The sequence below is a fragment of the Elgaria multicarinata genome, chromosome 3, assembly GCF_023053635.1.
Source record: "Elgaria multicarinata webbii isolate HBS135686 ecotype San Diego chromosome 3, rElgMul1.1.pri, whole genome shotgun sequence".
Classification (NCBI taxonomy): domain Eukaryota; kingdom Metazoa; phylum Chordata; class Lepidosauria; order Squamata; family Anguidae; genus Elgaria; species Elgaria multicarinata.
Window position 1 is genome coordinate 69,607,387 of NC_086173.1, and position 17,702 is coordinate 69,625,088.

Here is a 17,702-nt window from a genome sequence, read left to right on the forward strand (position 1 = left end):
GATGTGCCTTCGGGGGGAGAAGGTTTGTGGTAGTGGGTGACTCAATCATTAGACACATAGACAGCTGGGTTTGTGATGCGTATGTAGACTGCATGGTGAATTGCCCCTCTGGTGCAAAGGTTATGGATATCACACACCGTCTAGATAGCATAGTTGCTGGGGCAGAATCAGTTGTCGTGGTTCATGTTGGTACCAACAATGTGGGGAAATTTAGTTATGAGGTCCTGGAAACCAAATGTAGGTTGCTAGATAGGAGGTTGAACTCCAGGACCATCAAGGTGTCTTTCTCTGAAATGCTACCAGTTCCATGTGCAGGGCCAGCTAGACAGGTGAAGCTGAGAAGTCTCAATGCATGGATGAGGCGATGGTGCAGGGAGGAAGGGTTCAGATTTGTTAGGCATTGGGAAACATTTTGGGGCAAGCCAGGCCTGTACAAGAGGGACAGGCTCCACTTCAACCAAAATGGAACCAGACTGCTGGCACTAAACATAAAAATGGTGGCAGAAGAGCTTTTAAACTAAGTTCTGGGAAAGCCAACAGGAACTAGGAAATATCCATTTTGGGTTCAATCATCCAAATGGGATAGAGATGAAAATGTTTTTGACATTTTTCTCCCTCTCCCATAATACTATAAACCAGGGTCATTCTATGAAGCTGATTAGTGGACGATTCAGGACAGATTAAAGGAAGTATTTCTTCACACAGTACATAATTAAACTATGGAATTCACTACCAGAAGATGTGGTGAGGGCCACCAATTTAGATGGCTTTAAAAGGGGTTTGGATTGGAGGAGAAAGCAATCAATGGCTACTAGTCCTGATAGCTATGTGCTAACTCCAGTATCAGAGGCACTAAGCCTATATAGAGCAGTTTCTGGGGAACATGGGTGGGACAGTGCTGTTGCAATGTGTCTTGCTTGTGGGTCCCTGGTCGACAGCTGGTTGGCCACTTTGTGAACAGAGTGCTGAACTAGATGGACCCTTGGTCTGATCCAGCTTGGCTCTACTTATGTTCTTATGTTTAAGACTTCAACCTTGGTATACTCTTTCCAATGCTAAAATCATATATTGTGCCAACTTATACTGGGTCTCAAGTTCTGACCCTCCCCATAGCACATGTTTTGCCTGCTCATTTTTTCTTATGGCCTATAAATACTATCTGGAGCCCCATACCATTTATGAGAATATGAGTCCTGCAATTACTAGACGATGACTTGTACAGATTGAACACCCTTTATGTGTAAAAAAATGCTCATAACACTTTTTGCCCAAGGCAGCAGTTTCAAATCTGCTTCTGTCTGATGGAGTACGTGATGCTTCCGTTTTGGGGGGCCTGATTCTCCCACAGCCTGCCAAGGGTTTGTCTTCTGAAGTCCATTTCTAGTTGGATCTCAGATTGATTTTCCTGGCCAGATCAGAACACAGTTTTTACTGGATCAGAAATTCAAGCAGTCTTTTACCTGCTTCTTGGCATCAGTTCTTAATATTACTGTCTCCACAGTGGGGCACCTAAGATTCTTCATAGTGGTTTCTGTGCATCACACATTATGTGTGTGTACAGTACAGTACAGCACCATGTACAGTACAGCACCATGTACATTGATGGTGCTATATAAATAAATAATAATAATAATAATTATGGGCTCTGCGCCTGCGCCTTCAGCTATTGCAAGTTCAGGAGACTTGCAATAGCTGAAGTACTCTTTTGGCGGGAATCCCTCCCCCGCCATCCTACTGCGCATGCTCCGGGATTCCCACCTCACCTTCAGTTCTTTTGACTGCCGCTGACACCACATGCTAGGAGCTTCGCTCCAGGAGAATAGCATTCCCCCCCCTCTTCCTAAGACTTGTTCGTCATTTGTTCATCTTCTGTCCTCTCCAGTTTTCTCTCCAGTTTACTTCTCTACTTCTATCTAAAAAAATAAAGAAAGAAACCCAACCTATCCTTTACTCCTTCTCTTTTGCTTTCTATTACTGCGTCTGTGGCACAGAGAGCCCTTTTCAAAAAGTGTGCTCACTGTGCTAGTAAAGTGCCATTATCCAACAGCCATTCTCTCTGCTTTATTTACCTGGGCAAGGTCCATGTGGTTGAGTCTTGTGCACATTGTTGGAAACTCTCTAAACATGCATGCCAGAATCAATCTGATTGACTCAAAGCCGTTCTCTGGTGGAAGGCACTCAAGGCGGTAGATACACCTAGACCAGACTGAGATCAGGTGAACCCCAAACGGGTCCCTCCATATCACTACAGCCTTGTCCAATGGCTCTAGCTATGGGCCATTTGGACCCTCTGGATGCTCATTGCCAGTTTCCGTAGCCAAAAACTAGCTAAGAAAGTGAGGTCCCACAAGCCTGCACCGGAAGGGCACAAGAAAAAGAAGTTGAAGTATTCCTCCAAAAAATCAAAGGAACCAAATCCTCCATGCCCTTTGACTCCACAAACTTCTCCTCAACAGCCAGGTTCACCACCGGTACCAACTATCTCACCAATACCATATCCCCTTCCGGGACCCTCGATACCAGCACTCTCTGCATCCATTTCCGAAAGCAAAATACATGACTTGCCAGCTTCAAAGGAACAAATCCCACCAGCTGAACAAACTGTGATACTGAGCAACAGATCAAACGTGACCAATACTGTATTTACTATGATACGTACGACCAAACCCATGCTTGCGTTTAATCCCGATCTCCTCTCAGACACTGGGATCGCTACTCGGACTGGTTGGCCTCATGTTCTTATGCTAGCTGTGAGTAGCACCATCATCAGGATCAGCCCCGCAATCGTCTGGATGTTCGGTACCAGTCTCCAATCCTTCCCCAGTACCCAGCATCTGTCCGACACTCGCAGACATCCCGCAACAACTTGGACATCTCACCTTCAGTGCCACAGTCATCCTCAGGCAACCACCAGGCACTGAAGGTGAGATGTCCAAGTTGTTGCGGGATGTCTGCGAGTGTGGGACAGATGCTGGGTACTTCACTTCATCACAGTCATCCTCAGGCAACCACCAGAACACTTGATGTTCACATGCCACCGTTAGTATGTCCACCAAGAGTACTCTCTCTGACGTATTCGGCAGAAGACTATAAGTTAGATTCATCCCCAGTCTCTTCTACATAGCCAGCAATCCCATCACCAGATGATGGCGTCTGCTCACTGGATCGTTCTTCGCTGTCCAAGGACACTGTCCATTTTTCTGAGCAGATCCTTTGCAAAGCCCAGTCACTCGGTATCCAGTGATACCCAGCAACCTTCGGGGGGGTGGGAATCCAACCCAGTTTTTGACATTATCTACACTGAATCTTCAACTCCCACCATACCTTTTCTACCAATACTCCATACTGTATGTCAGTCCTGGAAAGCACCATTATCCATGGCATCCACCTCCAAGAGGCTGGAATCGTTATACAAAATCCAAGAGAAAGATACTTCATTCCTCTTTGTTCATCCTAAACCTAACTCAATCATCATTGAATCCTCCCAAGGTCACTCCAACAGAGTGCACACAGCCCCCGTTGACAAAGAAGGATTTCGGCTGGACATGATGGGGAGAAGAATTTATTCCATAGCTGACAAATTGAAGGTGACAAATTATCAGGCCATGATGGCCTGATACCAGATGTTCTTGTGAGAAAAGATTGGCTCTCTCACCACATACTTCCCTGAGGACCAGTGGAAGTTGACTCAACTATTCCAAACTGAGGCCATGAAACTTTCTCAAATGCAGTTTAACTCCTCCAGACACCAAGCCGACTGCACTTCAAAAATGATGGTCGGATCTGGTGCGCCCCACCAACACGCTTGGTTGTGCTCTGCGGGACTAACACCAGAAGCCCGATCATGCATTGAAGACCTCCCATTTGATGGGGAGGATCTCTTCAACTCATCCACCAATGATGCAATGGACTCCATTCAGTAGGCACCAATGATGCAATGAACTCCATTCAGAAGGCACAGCAAAAAAGATGGGAATCTCCCAACCAACATAATACTATCCTTCTCAGAGACGCCGCTGGTACTGGCCCCAGCCTTCCTTCCAGAACCGGCAAACCCATGATTGCCCCACTTGATATCACCAGACTTAGACTCAACAAAAAAGATCAGCACCGTCTCCTCACTTTTGTCAACAACGTAACAAGATGGACAGCTTTCCCAAGCGGCGCCTTTGACTACCACTCCCGTCCACTCTGCCAACCTCGTTTCAGGAACATCCTTGCGCCCTTTTACACCACATGAACTACCATAACCTCAGACACCTGGGTCCTCTCAATAATCCACTATGGTTATCAGATAGAATTCACAACCCTTCCTCCACTTGGCACATTATGGGTCACCCCTCCATCTGAAGTTCTCTGGAACGAGACCACTCTGCTTCTCCAAAAGAGAACAATCCAACACGTCCATGATCTCAACATCCATGACAGTTTCTTTTCCCTCTATTTCACATTCCAAAACACAGTGGTGGACTCTGCCCCATCTTGGACCTCAGAGACTTGAATACCTTCATTTGAATGAGGAAGTTCAGGATGGTCACCTTGTCTGCTATCCCTCCACTTCTCCAACACAACCAGTGGTTCATGTCTGTGGATCTCAAGGATGCCTACTTTCACATAACCATCCACCCTTCACAGTGTAAGTATCTCCGCTTTGTCATCGGAGCACAAGTCTATCAGTTCCGTGTACTTCCCTTTGGACTTGCCACTGCACCAAGGGTATTTACAAAGTGCATGGCAGCCATCTGTGCTCATCTTTGAACATGGGGCATTAAGATATACCCCTATTTAGATGACTGGCTCATAGTGGCACCATCAGAATGCATAGCAGCCCACACACCTCCTCCATACTGAATTTCCTTGCATCTCTATCTCTATACCAATGACAAGAAAACCACACTCACTCTTTCCCAGCAGAGTATCTTCATCAAATGACACAAGTGTTCCTACCAAGAGTGAGTGGACATACTGACAGCTCCGCTTGGACTGTACAGATCATCGAGCTCGCTTATACCCTGTAGGGTTTACAGCTGTTCGGACCTTTATGAGCTCACTCCACCAGAGGAGTATCTACGTCTACTGCTTTTGCCAGGGGAGTAACGGTACCAGACCTCTGCAGAGCTGCAACCTGGTCGAAACCATCTACATTCATCAACCACTATCTTTTAGATGTCAGAGCCAGAGCAGACTGCACCTTTGGCAGAACCGTCCTCTCCGCTATCCTTCAGTAACCAGCAATAGTGAACCTACACCCTACACCGGTAAGTCAGTTTGTTATTCACCCATAATGTGTGATGCACAGAGACCACAATGAAGAAATGCAGGTTGCTTACCTGTAACTGTAGTTCTTTGAGTGGCCATCTGTGCATTCACAAAACCCACCCACCTTTGGTGTCAGTATAGCTTACTACTGTGCTACCAACAGGGGTATCTGCTCTACCTCTCTGTCCTGGGGCCTCTGCGGTCTCAAGGAATTGAGGGCGAGGCGGGAATCCCGGAGCATGCACAGTAGGTCAGTGGGGGAGGGATTCCCGCCAAAAGAGGTCTTCAGCTATTGGAAGTCTCCCAAAACCGAGCTCAGCGCAGGCACAGAGCCCATAATGTGTGATGCACAGATGACCACTTGAAGAACTACAGTTACAGGTGAGCAACCTGCATTTATGTAATTATTATCAAATTCACCCATATCAACTTTTAAGAGTAGCAGCTGTGGAGCTTCTCATATGCCCGTCAATAAGAACAGTCAGTTTGCTGGGCATGAGAGTAAGGGCTTTTTCAGTGGTAGCCCCACAGCTGTGGAATACAATTCCAATTGGGGTTCAATAGGCCTCCTCATTATATACTTTAGAAGGGTCATTAATGACCCACTTGTTTCGGTTGACTTTATTATAAGAGGGTTTATTACACTGCTATTGGTTGTTTTATTTGCATTTGTTTATTGGTGTTAGTATTTCTCTAGACTGGAATTTTAAATTGACTGTTTTAGTGCTGTTGTTTTAATTAATGTTTTATTGTGCTGAAGTTTCGTTGTTGTTGTTTTGGAAGCTGCCTGGGAAGGGTTTTTATCCTTAAAGGTGGCATATAAGATATGTTAATATAATGAAATTAGTGTTCTGTGGGCCAACAAACCTGGAAGGTTAATACCTAAAGAATAATAAAACTAGTTTTATGTGCCCAAATGAACTCTAGTCTTTTTTCATGAAGAAGAACAGCTCAGCAAACAGCATTTGAAACTAAGGGGAATTTCAGAATCAATCTGTGCTATGCTGGGGTGTGGGGGTTCAAAGAAAAAGCAGCTGTTTATATCCTGGTCCATATTTAGCAGAAAGAACAATACCTGATGCACACTGGAGAGGTCACTATGAAGGTACACAAATCTTGGTGGCTCTTTTAGACTGATGTATTGAACCCACATGATCAGAAATCAGTAATAATTGTTTGCCACATCTGTAGAACAGAGATTGCATTATAATGTAGCATACACATAAAAGACACAATCCTAAACATACTTACCTATTGAACACAGTGGGCCTTACATAATGTTTATTATGTAAACATACATAATATTATGCTTTTAGACACAAAGTTTGAGGACAAGACCAACATCCGAGCACAAACAGATGTCATTATTTTAGTGTGACTGAAAATGTTTAGAGAGAAGAATTTGGAGTAAATTTGTATAGAAATGCTATAATGTTAACTTACTAAACAAATGCTCTACCTACATTATTCTTAAATTCCAAATCTCAAGGATAAATTATGCATTGAAGTTAATATCTTCTGTTTAATTAGGTCCATGGGAGGAACTTGCTATCTATTGATTATGACCGAAACATTCGCACAGAGAAAATATATGATGATCACCGGAAGTTTACACTACGTATTATTTATGATCAGCTTGGACGACCTTTCCTCTGGCTACCCAGCAGTGGGCTTGCTGCTGTGAATGTCTCTTATTTCTCCAATGGGCGGCTGGCTGGACTTCAACGTGGTGCCATGAGTGAACGAACAGATATTGACAAACAAGGCAGGATTATTTCCCGCATGTTTGCAGATGGAAAAGTATGGAGTTACACGTACTTGGAAAAGGTAGGTAACTTTTGGTATGAGCTACAGAATTACGTACATGTAATCCTATCTACTCTGTGATTTATCTAAACATAAACATGGAACTATATAAAGCAAGCATCGATGGTCCAGTGGTTAGAAATTTGTGCCTATCATCATCATCATCATCCTGCCTCAAGGTGGCTTTACAAAATTTAAAACATATACAATTAAAAATAAGCCAATTTTTTTTGTTTCCAATAACACAATCCTTTGCATATTTACATAGAAGCAAGCTCCACTATGACCTGTACATTGCAGAGGTTTGGACTACATGATCCTTGTGCTCCCTTCTAACTCCACATTTCTATGATTCTGTGACCAATGGTACTTACTCTCTAGTAAATGTGTTTAGGATTGTAACATGAATAAATTAGTAGAAATTCTTTGTTTACCACTTCAGGTCTGCCATAAAACAGAATACACCATTGAATAATTATATTAGCAGATTTGAAACATTTTAAGTGCAAAAATGCATTGCTGATCATCTTGGAACCCAGCCCTATTGATTCTAGTTAAAAGTGGATTAAGAGAGCTATGAGTGAGTACCATTCTGATCTCGGAGGCTCTGTTCTGTCCAAAGCCCTGCTGGCCTATTGCTGGCATGGCAATAAGAATAGTACAGACGTGTTGCCTCTTTTTCCCTCCCACCCAACACCACAAGCCTGACATGCCCAAACACACACACGGACATATGAGCTAGGAGTTCCAATCTTACAGAGCAAGCTGCTGTGGAAATCTCCATTATTATTATTATTTATTTATTTATTTATTTAGATAGCACCATCAATGTACATGGTGCTGTACAGAGTAAAAGTAAATAGCAAGACCCTGCCGCATAGGCTTACAATCTAATAAAATCATAGTAGAACAATAAGGAGGGGAAGAGAATGATCATCCATTGTGGCTGAGAAGAGCCAAGAGGAGACCTTTGATGTCAGGAAAAGTCCTCCAGGGTTGGAGCATTGACTAAGACCTTGGAAGAGTTTCCTTGAACAATCTTATGGCCTTGGAACACTGTCTAGGGATCTTAGGATTGTTCTCTAAGGCAGCTGTTATAGCACAACCATGATTTTAAGACTTTCAAGGAACCCAGTCCTAAGAATGAACGGTTTTACCATAGTCTGTTTTTTGTACTACAGTACAGTGAGGGAGCCTGACTTAGCTTTGGTAAGCGCATGTTGATGTGGTAACAAAATGCATGATTAATCTTTTCAGAATATGCATCTTTTCAGCGAAGTGACTTCCAAAGTTACTTTACGTTAAGAAAATAATAAACTAAATGCACATTTTCCTTCTAGACTGAACTTACATAGGTAAATTCTGGGCCTTATTTATGAAACTGATTTTTTTTATTATTACGCCATGTTTACCTTTATAGGTGGTCTTTTATATAAATAAGAGCTGCATGTTCTAAAATCTGTTAATTCAAAAGATCCTAGAACTATCCTTTCCTTAATTTCTGATTATATTTTATTTTTTCAGTAAATATTACAACATCCAGAGGCGAGGCAACTTAAGGAAGGAATTAACATTATTTCTTTTAAATATAGTGGGAAAAGGGCATAGAATTTGACAATATTTATCACATTTATTTTATATCTGAGAATTGTGGGGTGTTTTTTTTTTACTAATTATTTAGCATAAAAGCTAGCAATATAATAACAGCTCCGGGTGGAGTTGTATGCAGAGAATATAATACTCAAAGCAGGTTTTTCTTATATATGTATTTTTCAGATTGTGATTCTAAAACCTATTTGGTACATTCTTGACCATACAGCACGTAATTTATATTCTTTCTGTTTTTTCAATAGTCCATGGTTCTACTACTTCAGAGTCAGCGGCAGTACATCTTTGAATATGATACTTCAGACCGACTGCATGCTGTCACTATGCCAAGCATTGCGCGGCACAGTATGTCCACTCACACATCCATCGGCTATATTCGAAATATTTATAATCCTCCTGAGAGTAATGCCTCGGTGATTTTTGATTACAGTGATGACGGAAGGATTTTGAAAACATCCTTTTTAGGAACTGGTCGTCAGGTTTTCTACAAATATGGGAAATTATCCAAGTTGTCGGAGATTGTGTATGATAGTACAGCAGTGACTTTTGGATATGACGAAACCACTGGAGTTCTCAAGATGGTTAACTTACAGAGCGGTGGCTTTTCGTGTACCATCCGCTATCGTAAAATTGGTCCACTGGTTGACAAACAGATTTACAGATTCTCTGAGGAAGGTATGGTCAATGCAAGATTTGATTATACCTATCATGATAATAGTTTTCGAATTGCTAGCATCAAGCCTATAATAAGTGAGATACCTCTTCCAGTTGACCTTTATCGTTACGATGAAATCTCAGGCAAAGTAGAGCACTTTGGCAAATTTGGGGTAATCTATTATGATATAAATCAAATAATCACTACCGCTGTGATGACACTGAGCAAACACTTTGATACACATGGACGCATTAAAGAAGTTCAGTATGAAATGTTCCGATCGCTCATGTATTGGATGACAGTACAATATGACAGCATGGGAAGGGTAACTAAGAGGGAATTGAAACTTGGGCCTTACGCCAACACAACTAAATATACATATGATTATGATGGAGATGGGCAACTCCAGAGTGTGGCTGTCAATGACAGACCAAACTGGCGTTACAGTTATGATCTAAATGGCAACTTGCATCTCTTGAATCCTGGAAACAGTGTCCGATTGATGCCACTGCGCTATGATCTGAGAGATAGGATTACACGCCTGGGTGATATGCAGTATAAAATTGATGATGATGGTTTTCTATGTCAAAGAGGCTCTGACATATTTGAGTACAATTCCAAAGGCCTCTTAACAAGAGCTTACAATAAAGCAAATGGATGGAGTATTCAGTACCGTTATGATGGAGTAGGAAGACGGGCTTCTTACAAGACTAACTTGGGACACCACCTTCAGTACTTTTATGCCGATCTTCACAACCCAACCAGAATAACACATGTATATAATCATTCAAATTCAGAAATTACCTCTCTCTACTATGATCTGCAAGGTCATCTTTTTGCAATGGAAAGCAGCAGTGGAGAAGAATACTACGTTGCTTCGGATAACACAGGTACGCCACTGGCAGTGTTCAGTATCAATGGTCTAATGATCAAACAACTACAATACACAGCATATGGGGAGATCTATCATGATTCTAACCCTGACTTCCAAATAGTCATTGGATTTCATGGAGGACTATATGATCCCTTAACAAAATTGGTGCATTTTACTCAAAGAGATTATGATGTTTTGGCTGGACGTTGGACCTCCCCCGACTATACCATGTGGAAAAACATTGGTAAGGAACCTGCCCCATTCAACTTGTATATGTTCAAGAGCAACAACCCTCTCAGCAATGAACTGGATTTAAAGAACTATGTTACAGGTGAGAAATAATTCATGGTCTAGAAATCTAAGGAACCTTGTGGAAAGATGTTAAGAATGGGATATTAAGTAAGGGCTCAAAAGTCTTCATACTTGGAAAAAACAGGAAACTCATCTTCAGTCTAACTGAAACTATGAAATTTATTTAGCAATATAGGACAAGTGTTTAAGTAAGATTGCATCTCCACTATCTATGTTTTTAAAAATTGGTGATGCAATCGGAAGGGAATTGTATGCCCTCATCCTAAAACGGTTGCAGGCTCAAGCTTAGTAGGAATTAGAAGTAAAACTTCATACAGAAAAAACACAAAAAGAGAATAATCTCAGGGTTCTGTAAGTAACTTTATTGATGAAAAGCCTGACGTATTCGGCCTCTTTCTGTAATATTAGGTCTTCTTCAAAGGGCTGTAACAACAATACATAAAACATGGATGAGATAATATATAAATAAGAAGAGCACACTGCAAGCAAGCCCTGTGCGTATATATAGACAATATAAAACAGTATATTACTTCATATACAGCCTTATAGTATATTAATAGAGCACATTACAAGCAAGCCTTATGCAAACTTTAAAACCTGCCTTGCACCACAGAAAAAAGGAGAAAGTTTAAAACCATTCTTACTGTTATACGTGTTGAGAACAACTGTGTATAAACGGTGTGCTTTGAGTTGGGTGGAATTTCTAACTTCTATTCCGTTGGTACTAATTTGCCTCCTAGTAGGATCACACAGTGCTGAGCTAACTGCTAACTGTTTCTTAAAAGAAAGGCAATTAAGATCTATTCAAAAGATACTCTTTCAGAAAAGAATGTGCAGTGTGCCATAATTAAAGTCACAGCATTTTTTAACACCCCTCCCCTTAATGCAGCAAGTATAATTTGAAAGGAGGTTAAAACTTCAAGGAACAGTAAATTATCTTTCAAGATAGTTGAAGCATACATTATTATGTTCAGGGCAAGGGTGTGTGTTCATTGAATATGTATTGTACCTTACCATATACCTTGGCGAATGAAATGTGCTCTTGTAAAGAGAGAAAGAGCTGATTTGTAGCTTAAAAGTGTTGAGTGAAATTCCATCTGCAGATAGAGAAGCAGTGGAGGGGGGGGGCATTTTAAATTTGAAAATGACTGGAATGGGAAGAGTTAAAGGAATCTTTCCATGCCCTGTTCTGTGCTTAAAGGTGAAGCCTCCCTAAATTGCTTTTGGTTAAAAAATAGACAAACAAAAAAACACCCTAGTTTGGTTCTTATGGAGTTGGCTCATTTACAAACTGTAACTGAACTATGTTTGCTTGATGCTTCATTAATAATTATTAACACATACAAAGAAGAAAGGTTAACCACTCATACAGTACATTTATTAAATCATTGATGACTTAGCTGCTCAACACTTCTTTCTCAATTAACGGTTCCCTCAGCTTTCCATAAAACATTGCTTCTTCAATTCAAGCATTACTTCAAGCATTACCTTTTCTGCCCATGGCCTTCTACACAGATTTAACAGCCAATGATGAGATTTGACATATTTTTGCTGAGGGGAAGAATTACTTCCACTATTAAATGATTTGCTGTGAAGGAAAACATGAACTCTGGAACAGGCAGTGGCATTTTGCTTCGCTTCCCTCTCGTTTTTCTTCCATATTGAGGATAGCTGCAGTAAAATATTTGGAAGGTAGTAGTCTACTATAGATGCCACAGTACTGAGTCAATATTTCATGGACTAATCCTCACAGTACATGGCCACAAAATTATGTAAGATTATTAGGGTGCAATCCTATGCATGTTTAGGCAGAAAAAAGCCCTATAGCTGCCAGTATTTCCCAGCCGGGGAATGCTGGAAATTGCAGGCCCTTTTTCTGTCTAAATATACATAATATTGCACCCTAAATAATTCTGTACAGTGAGAAGTGCTGTAGGAATGTAATGGTAATAACAGGAGTTTTTGGAGCAGCAGCAAAAAAACTGGTTTCCCAAATTTAGAGAAGAGTTCTTATGATTATGAATGGAAATGTGCAGAGCCCTTCCAAATGTAACAACTCCCATCCTCCATAGTGCTGGAGCATTTTTATTATCCAAACTGTCAAGAAAAAAAGTTGTCGAGAAGTTCTGATGATCTGTCCTGGTTTATAATTAGGAGTTAATAATCAGTGCTACTGATGTTGACTGCTTACATTCAGGTCTCATGCGTGCATTTACTTTTAATTCTCAGATGTGAAGAGCTGGTTAGTGATGTTTGGCTTTCAGCTCAGCAACATTATACCTGGTTTCCCAAGAGCAAAAATGTACTTTGTGTCACCTCCTTACGAGCTGTCAGAGTCTCAGGCATGTGAAAATGGTCAGGTAAGCAAAAGCATTCCCTATCCACACAGTAAATTTACTTCCATTTAGCATTATTTTGTCAGTTTAAAATGGCAAGCATAGTTACAAGATGAAGTAAAACTGGCGAAACTTGAAATAAAGTGAATCAGCTGGATCTCACACTCTGCACCTTTCTTTGCTGACAATGCAGATCATTATAATCATTTCAGTATGTACTCTTGAAATATTATTGAGCAGTGATAAAGAACACACCCACCCAAATGAATTGATCATACATTTGTCTCATAACAGCAGACAACTTTTGCATCTTTTATGTAAGCATTATAAATTGTGACAAGTAGTTATTCTGGAATTAATAAAGCTTCATGTTTGAAATCAAAGTGAATGGAAATGCTTTCAATTTTTTTAGCAAATACTAAGGACTCCGATTTCTGCAGTTTCTGTTCCCAGACACTAGTTGAGCTATTTCTTCATACAAATCCAAAGACAATTTCAGAAAAGGAGCTTTTCTTTTGGATTAAAGTAGAAAAGTTATGTTTTAAATAACAAGTTTGAATATTTTGGTACTAATTAGTTTCCATTAATACAGTCATAAATATTTGGAAGTTACTAGATTCTGCTTACTAATATGATGAGAATTAGGTCAGAATAGGTATGACATTATCAGTCATCTGCAAATGGACTTCAACTACTACACCATGAACCATTGTTATAAATGCATAAGATTTTGCATAGTTGCGATGAACTTGAATTTCATTTGTGCCAACAATATTACTGGACTTTGGTAACCATTATTTGATCTGTCAAACACATGGGAACAATTCTCTTGGCCAGCCTTCCCTAACCTGTAGATATGTTGGATTACAATAGCCATACTCCCTGCTAGCATTGCCAGGGGCCATGCTGGCAAAGGATGTTGGAAAAGGTACTTCTGGAAGGCACCAGATTGGGGAAGGCTCTTCTTGGCGGACCTCCGATAAAAATTTGTTCCAAAAGTGTGGCGCCACTGCAGAGAAAGGCCTCTCATGTGTGGTCAAATAAGAAGGGTCTCTTTTTCTGATCTTAAAGTGTGGGCAGGCTGATATGGGTGAAGACGGTCCTTCAAGAAACTTGGTTCCAAACTGTTTAAGGCTTTAAGAGTCAAAACCAGCACTTAAAATTGTGTTCAGAACCACACTGGTGAGTAGTTTTAAAGGTCTGTTGTGGGACCATTCCAAGGATATGGGGCCAGTACTAAGAAGGGCTGTCTCTATCACCCACCAGTCTGATGAATCTTGATGGTGGGCCTGTAACTACATCTTCAGAAGCTGATCTTAATGCCTAGCCCATTCATACGGGTAGAAGTAGTCCTTCAAATTAAGTGGTCCCAAATAATTTAGAGCTCTAAAAGTTAATTTAAATGTCAGTTTAGAGTACTGCTACTTTAAATTGAGCCTGGAAATGAATGGATGTCAATGCAGTTGGTAAATTATTGGTGTCACATGTGCTGAACACTTAGTCCCCTTAGTTGAAGTTTCCAAGCTGTCTTTAAAGACAACCCCCATGTAGAACGTATTATGGTAATATTGCACATGATCTTTATGCACTTGCCAAAATCACTAGATTTAGGTATTGTTAGTGACATAATTAAGTAATCTGCTCCAGAAATTATTCATGTGAATGGGGCTTTTAATGAGCATTAAATCATACCTTGTAGTCTGTGCTGCAAATAACGCAAGTCAACTTTTTTTCTCTCTCCCATTTCGTTCTAGTTAATTACTGGAGTGCAGCAAACAACCGAGAGGCACAACCAAGCATTTATGGCCCTTGAGGGACAAGTCATTTCTAAAAGATTACATGCCAATATTAGAGAGAAAGCAGGCCACTGGTTTGCGACCGCCACTCCAATTATTGGCAAGGGAATCATGTTTGCTGTGAAGGAAGGCAGAGTAACCACAGGTGTTTCAAGCGTCACGACGGAAGACAGTCGAAAGATTGCCTCAGTGCTCAACAATGCTTACTACTTGGAAAAGATGCACTATAGCATTGAGGGGAAAGATACCCATTATTTTGTCAAGATTGGCTCATCTGATGGTGACCTTGTCACTCTGGCAATGACCAGTGGGCGTAAGGTGCTGGACAGTGGAGTGAATGTGACGGTGTCCCAGCCAACCCTCCTAATCAATGGAAGGACTCGAAGGTTTACAAATATAGAATTCCAGTACTCTACTTTGCTTATTAACATCCGTTATGGCCTGACCCCCGACACGCTGGATGAAGAGAAGGCAAGAGTGCTGGACCAAGCTCGGCAGCGAGCCTTGGGGTCAGCCTGGGCCAAAGAGCAACAGAAGGCACGGGATGGCAAAGAGGGTAGCCGCCTGTGGACTGAAGGAGAGAAGCAGCAGCTTTTGAGCACAGGGAGGGTTCAAGGTTATGAAGGATACTATGTGCTCCCAGTAGAGCAGTACCCAGAGCTGGCAGACAGTAGCAGCAACATCCAGTTCTTAAGACAGAATGAAATGGGAAAGAGGTAACAAATTAACCTGCTGTCATCCTTGCCTGGATGAATCAGTAGTTACAACTGTTATCTCCTCTCCTAAGGAGATGAAGACCAACGGGGCACTCGGCTGAGCTACTTTGGGATAATAAGTGGCAAGAAAGCTCACATTTTTTGAGTTCAATGCTGCTGTCCAAGTGATTAAAAAACATATCCTGAAGTGGACTAAAGCCAGACTGAAAACTTTAAACCGTGCAAATTCAAAGGTACCCCATAAATATTACCCACTTGTTCTGGGTCTAAAGAAAAATAAATCAAAACAAAAATATTGAAAAAGGAAGGCCTCATCTTATATTACCTCACTCCATTCACATGTGAGCAAACTTTCAAGAAATCCAAGAGGGCCACCCACCTCCACTAGACCAGCTGATGGGGGGGAAAATCTTCAGGCTGCTTGTTTGATAAACATTCTAGAGGTTTTTCATTTAAAAGCAAAATACAGGTGCATTTAATACATGACTTCTGGGGTGATTTGTGTGTAGCAACTGGAAGAAATGAGGAGAACAGGAGCAACAGAGCACTGGAAATAGTAACAGAAATATATTAAGGAATATAAACCTGCACTTGCACTCCGACCCTGCTTTTGTCCGGCCTAAAGTTAATTTATTCAAAGAGGGCAGAGTGAAAAGTTCAATTGAAAATGGTGGCTATAAATCACTACTGATAAATTTCATACTCTGTTTGTCTTTGAAGATTCCATTGTGGACAGTATAACACAGTTACAGGGTGTAGTCTGTTTAGATTCAGTAGTTTGTTGGTATCAGTTCTAGTAGAGCTGTGGGCATTGTGTTAACACTATTGCAAATGGGCACCAATTCAGATCACCCTGTACATACATCAGCCAGAAGGCACAATCACTGTTTCAGATTTTAAAAAGAAAAAAATTATTAGTGTGTTTGTTTGGTCGAGAAACTGAGACAATCACATTATGGTCACCGAGAAAAAAATAAATAAAAAAATATATAAAAACAAGTCTAATAAGAACTTTGGTACAGAACTTTTTTGTAATATACATGTATGAATTGTTCATTGAGTTTTTATATTAATTTTAATTTGCTGCTAAGCAAAGAATAGAGACAGGCAAAGATAATTTATGGCAAAGTGTTTAAATTGTTTATACATAAATAAAGTCTCTAAAATCCCTGTGAATTTAATGTCTTCTGTCTTAGAAATGTGCTGAGAAAGTAAGTTTCTTTCAAATTGTATATAAGGTGATGATAGTATAGTAACAAAATGAATTAAGGACTGTGCTGTCTCAATAAGGTTCCTGGGGCATTTGCTGTAAGCATTGCTCTCACCACTATTCTCATGTACATGGCTGCCCAATTCACTGCCATTTCTGGCTCTGTATTAGGATTCAGTAGGGGGAAGCTCCTATTATAGAGAAAGATGAAAGTTAAATTGGCTCAGGAGAGTAATGTCTTGACTGACAAATGTCCCATGGATACTTCAGACATTACATTTTTAAGCGACACATGTGTAAGCAAATGTATTTATTATACACATTTGGGGTGCCGAGATTGTCTGCAGCTCTTCAATAAGTGAGCATTGAAATGACTTACATGACTGCCACACTACAATGTATGAAGCAGGCCATGGTTACATGCAGTACATGTAAACCTAGTAATGCCTTCCTCTTATTCAGGACAGGTAGGAGTTTCAAGGCAGAAAAATGGAAGTGCTTCTTCAATGTAGCTCAGAGCTAAACTATGAAATTCACTACCACCAACAACTTGGATGGCTTTAGAAGGGAATTAGACAAATTCATGGAGGATAAGGCTATCAATGGCTAGTCCTCAAGGCTATATGCTATCTCCAGTATCAGAAGCAGTATGCCTCTGTACACTAGTTGCTGGGAAACATGGGTGGAAGGGTGCTGTTTCACTCATGTCCTACTTGTAGGCTCTCCACAGGCACCTTGTTGGCCACTGCGTGAACAGAATGCTGGACTAGATATGCCTTCTAGATCCAGATGGCTCTTCTTATGTTCTTATTGATACTTTCTTCCCACCCCACCCTGATTTATTATGCACATTCAGAGCAGTCACTCTGGAATGCAGGAGTTGAATTTTAACTCAAAAGTTTTCCAGTGACCTCCTATGCAGTGGTTGTAACATAAGAAAATATGACTGCTGCTAAGAACAAGAAAACCAGAATGGTGGTCTGCAATATAGCAATGCATATCTACTCTATAAGCTCCCATGGCTCCCTCAAGGAATCCTGCAAATAGTGGTTTGGTAAAGATGTTGAAACTTCTGTTAGAAACTTCTAGTACTCATCATAGAACCACAGTTCCCAGGACTCCCAGTGGAA

At 40.9% G+C, this 17,702-nt stretch overlaps 1 protein-coding gene across 3 annotated transcripts in view; it reads left to right on the forward strand.

Annotated features, from left to right (window-relative positions):
- Positions 1–16,528, forward strand: part of LOC134394813 (teneurin-2) — a 626,553-nt gene extending 610,025 nt beyond the window's left edge. For all 3 annotated transcript variants that reach the window (XM_063120558.1, XM_063120559.1, XM_063120560.1), the window contains 4 exons: positions 6,790–7,086; positions 8,919–10,533; positions 12,744–12,874; positions 14,605–16,528. In XM_063120558.1, coding sequence (XP_062976628.1) covers positions 6,790–7,086; positions 8,919–10,533; positions 12,744–12,874; positions 14,605–15,366 — 2,805 coding nt within the window. In that variant the 3' untranslated portion in view covers positions 15,367–16,528. The remainder of the gene's footprint in view (positions 1–6,789; positions 7,087–8,918; positions 10,534–12,743; positions 12,875–14,604) is intronic.
- Positions 16,529–17,702: the final 1,174 nt, after the last annotated feature.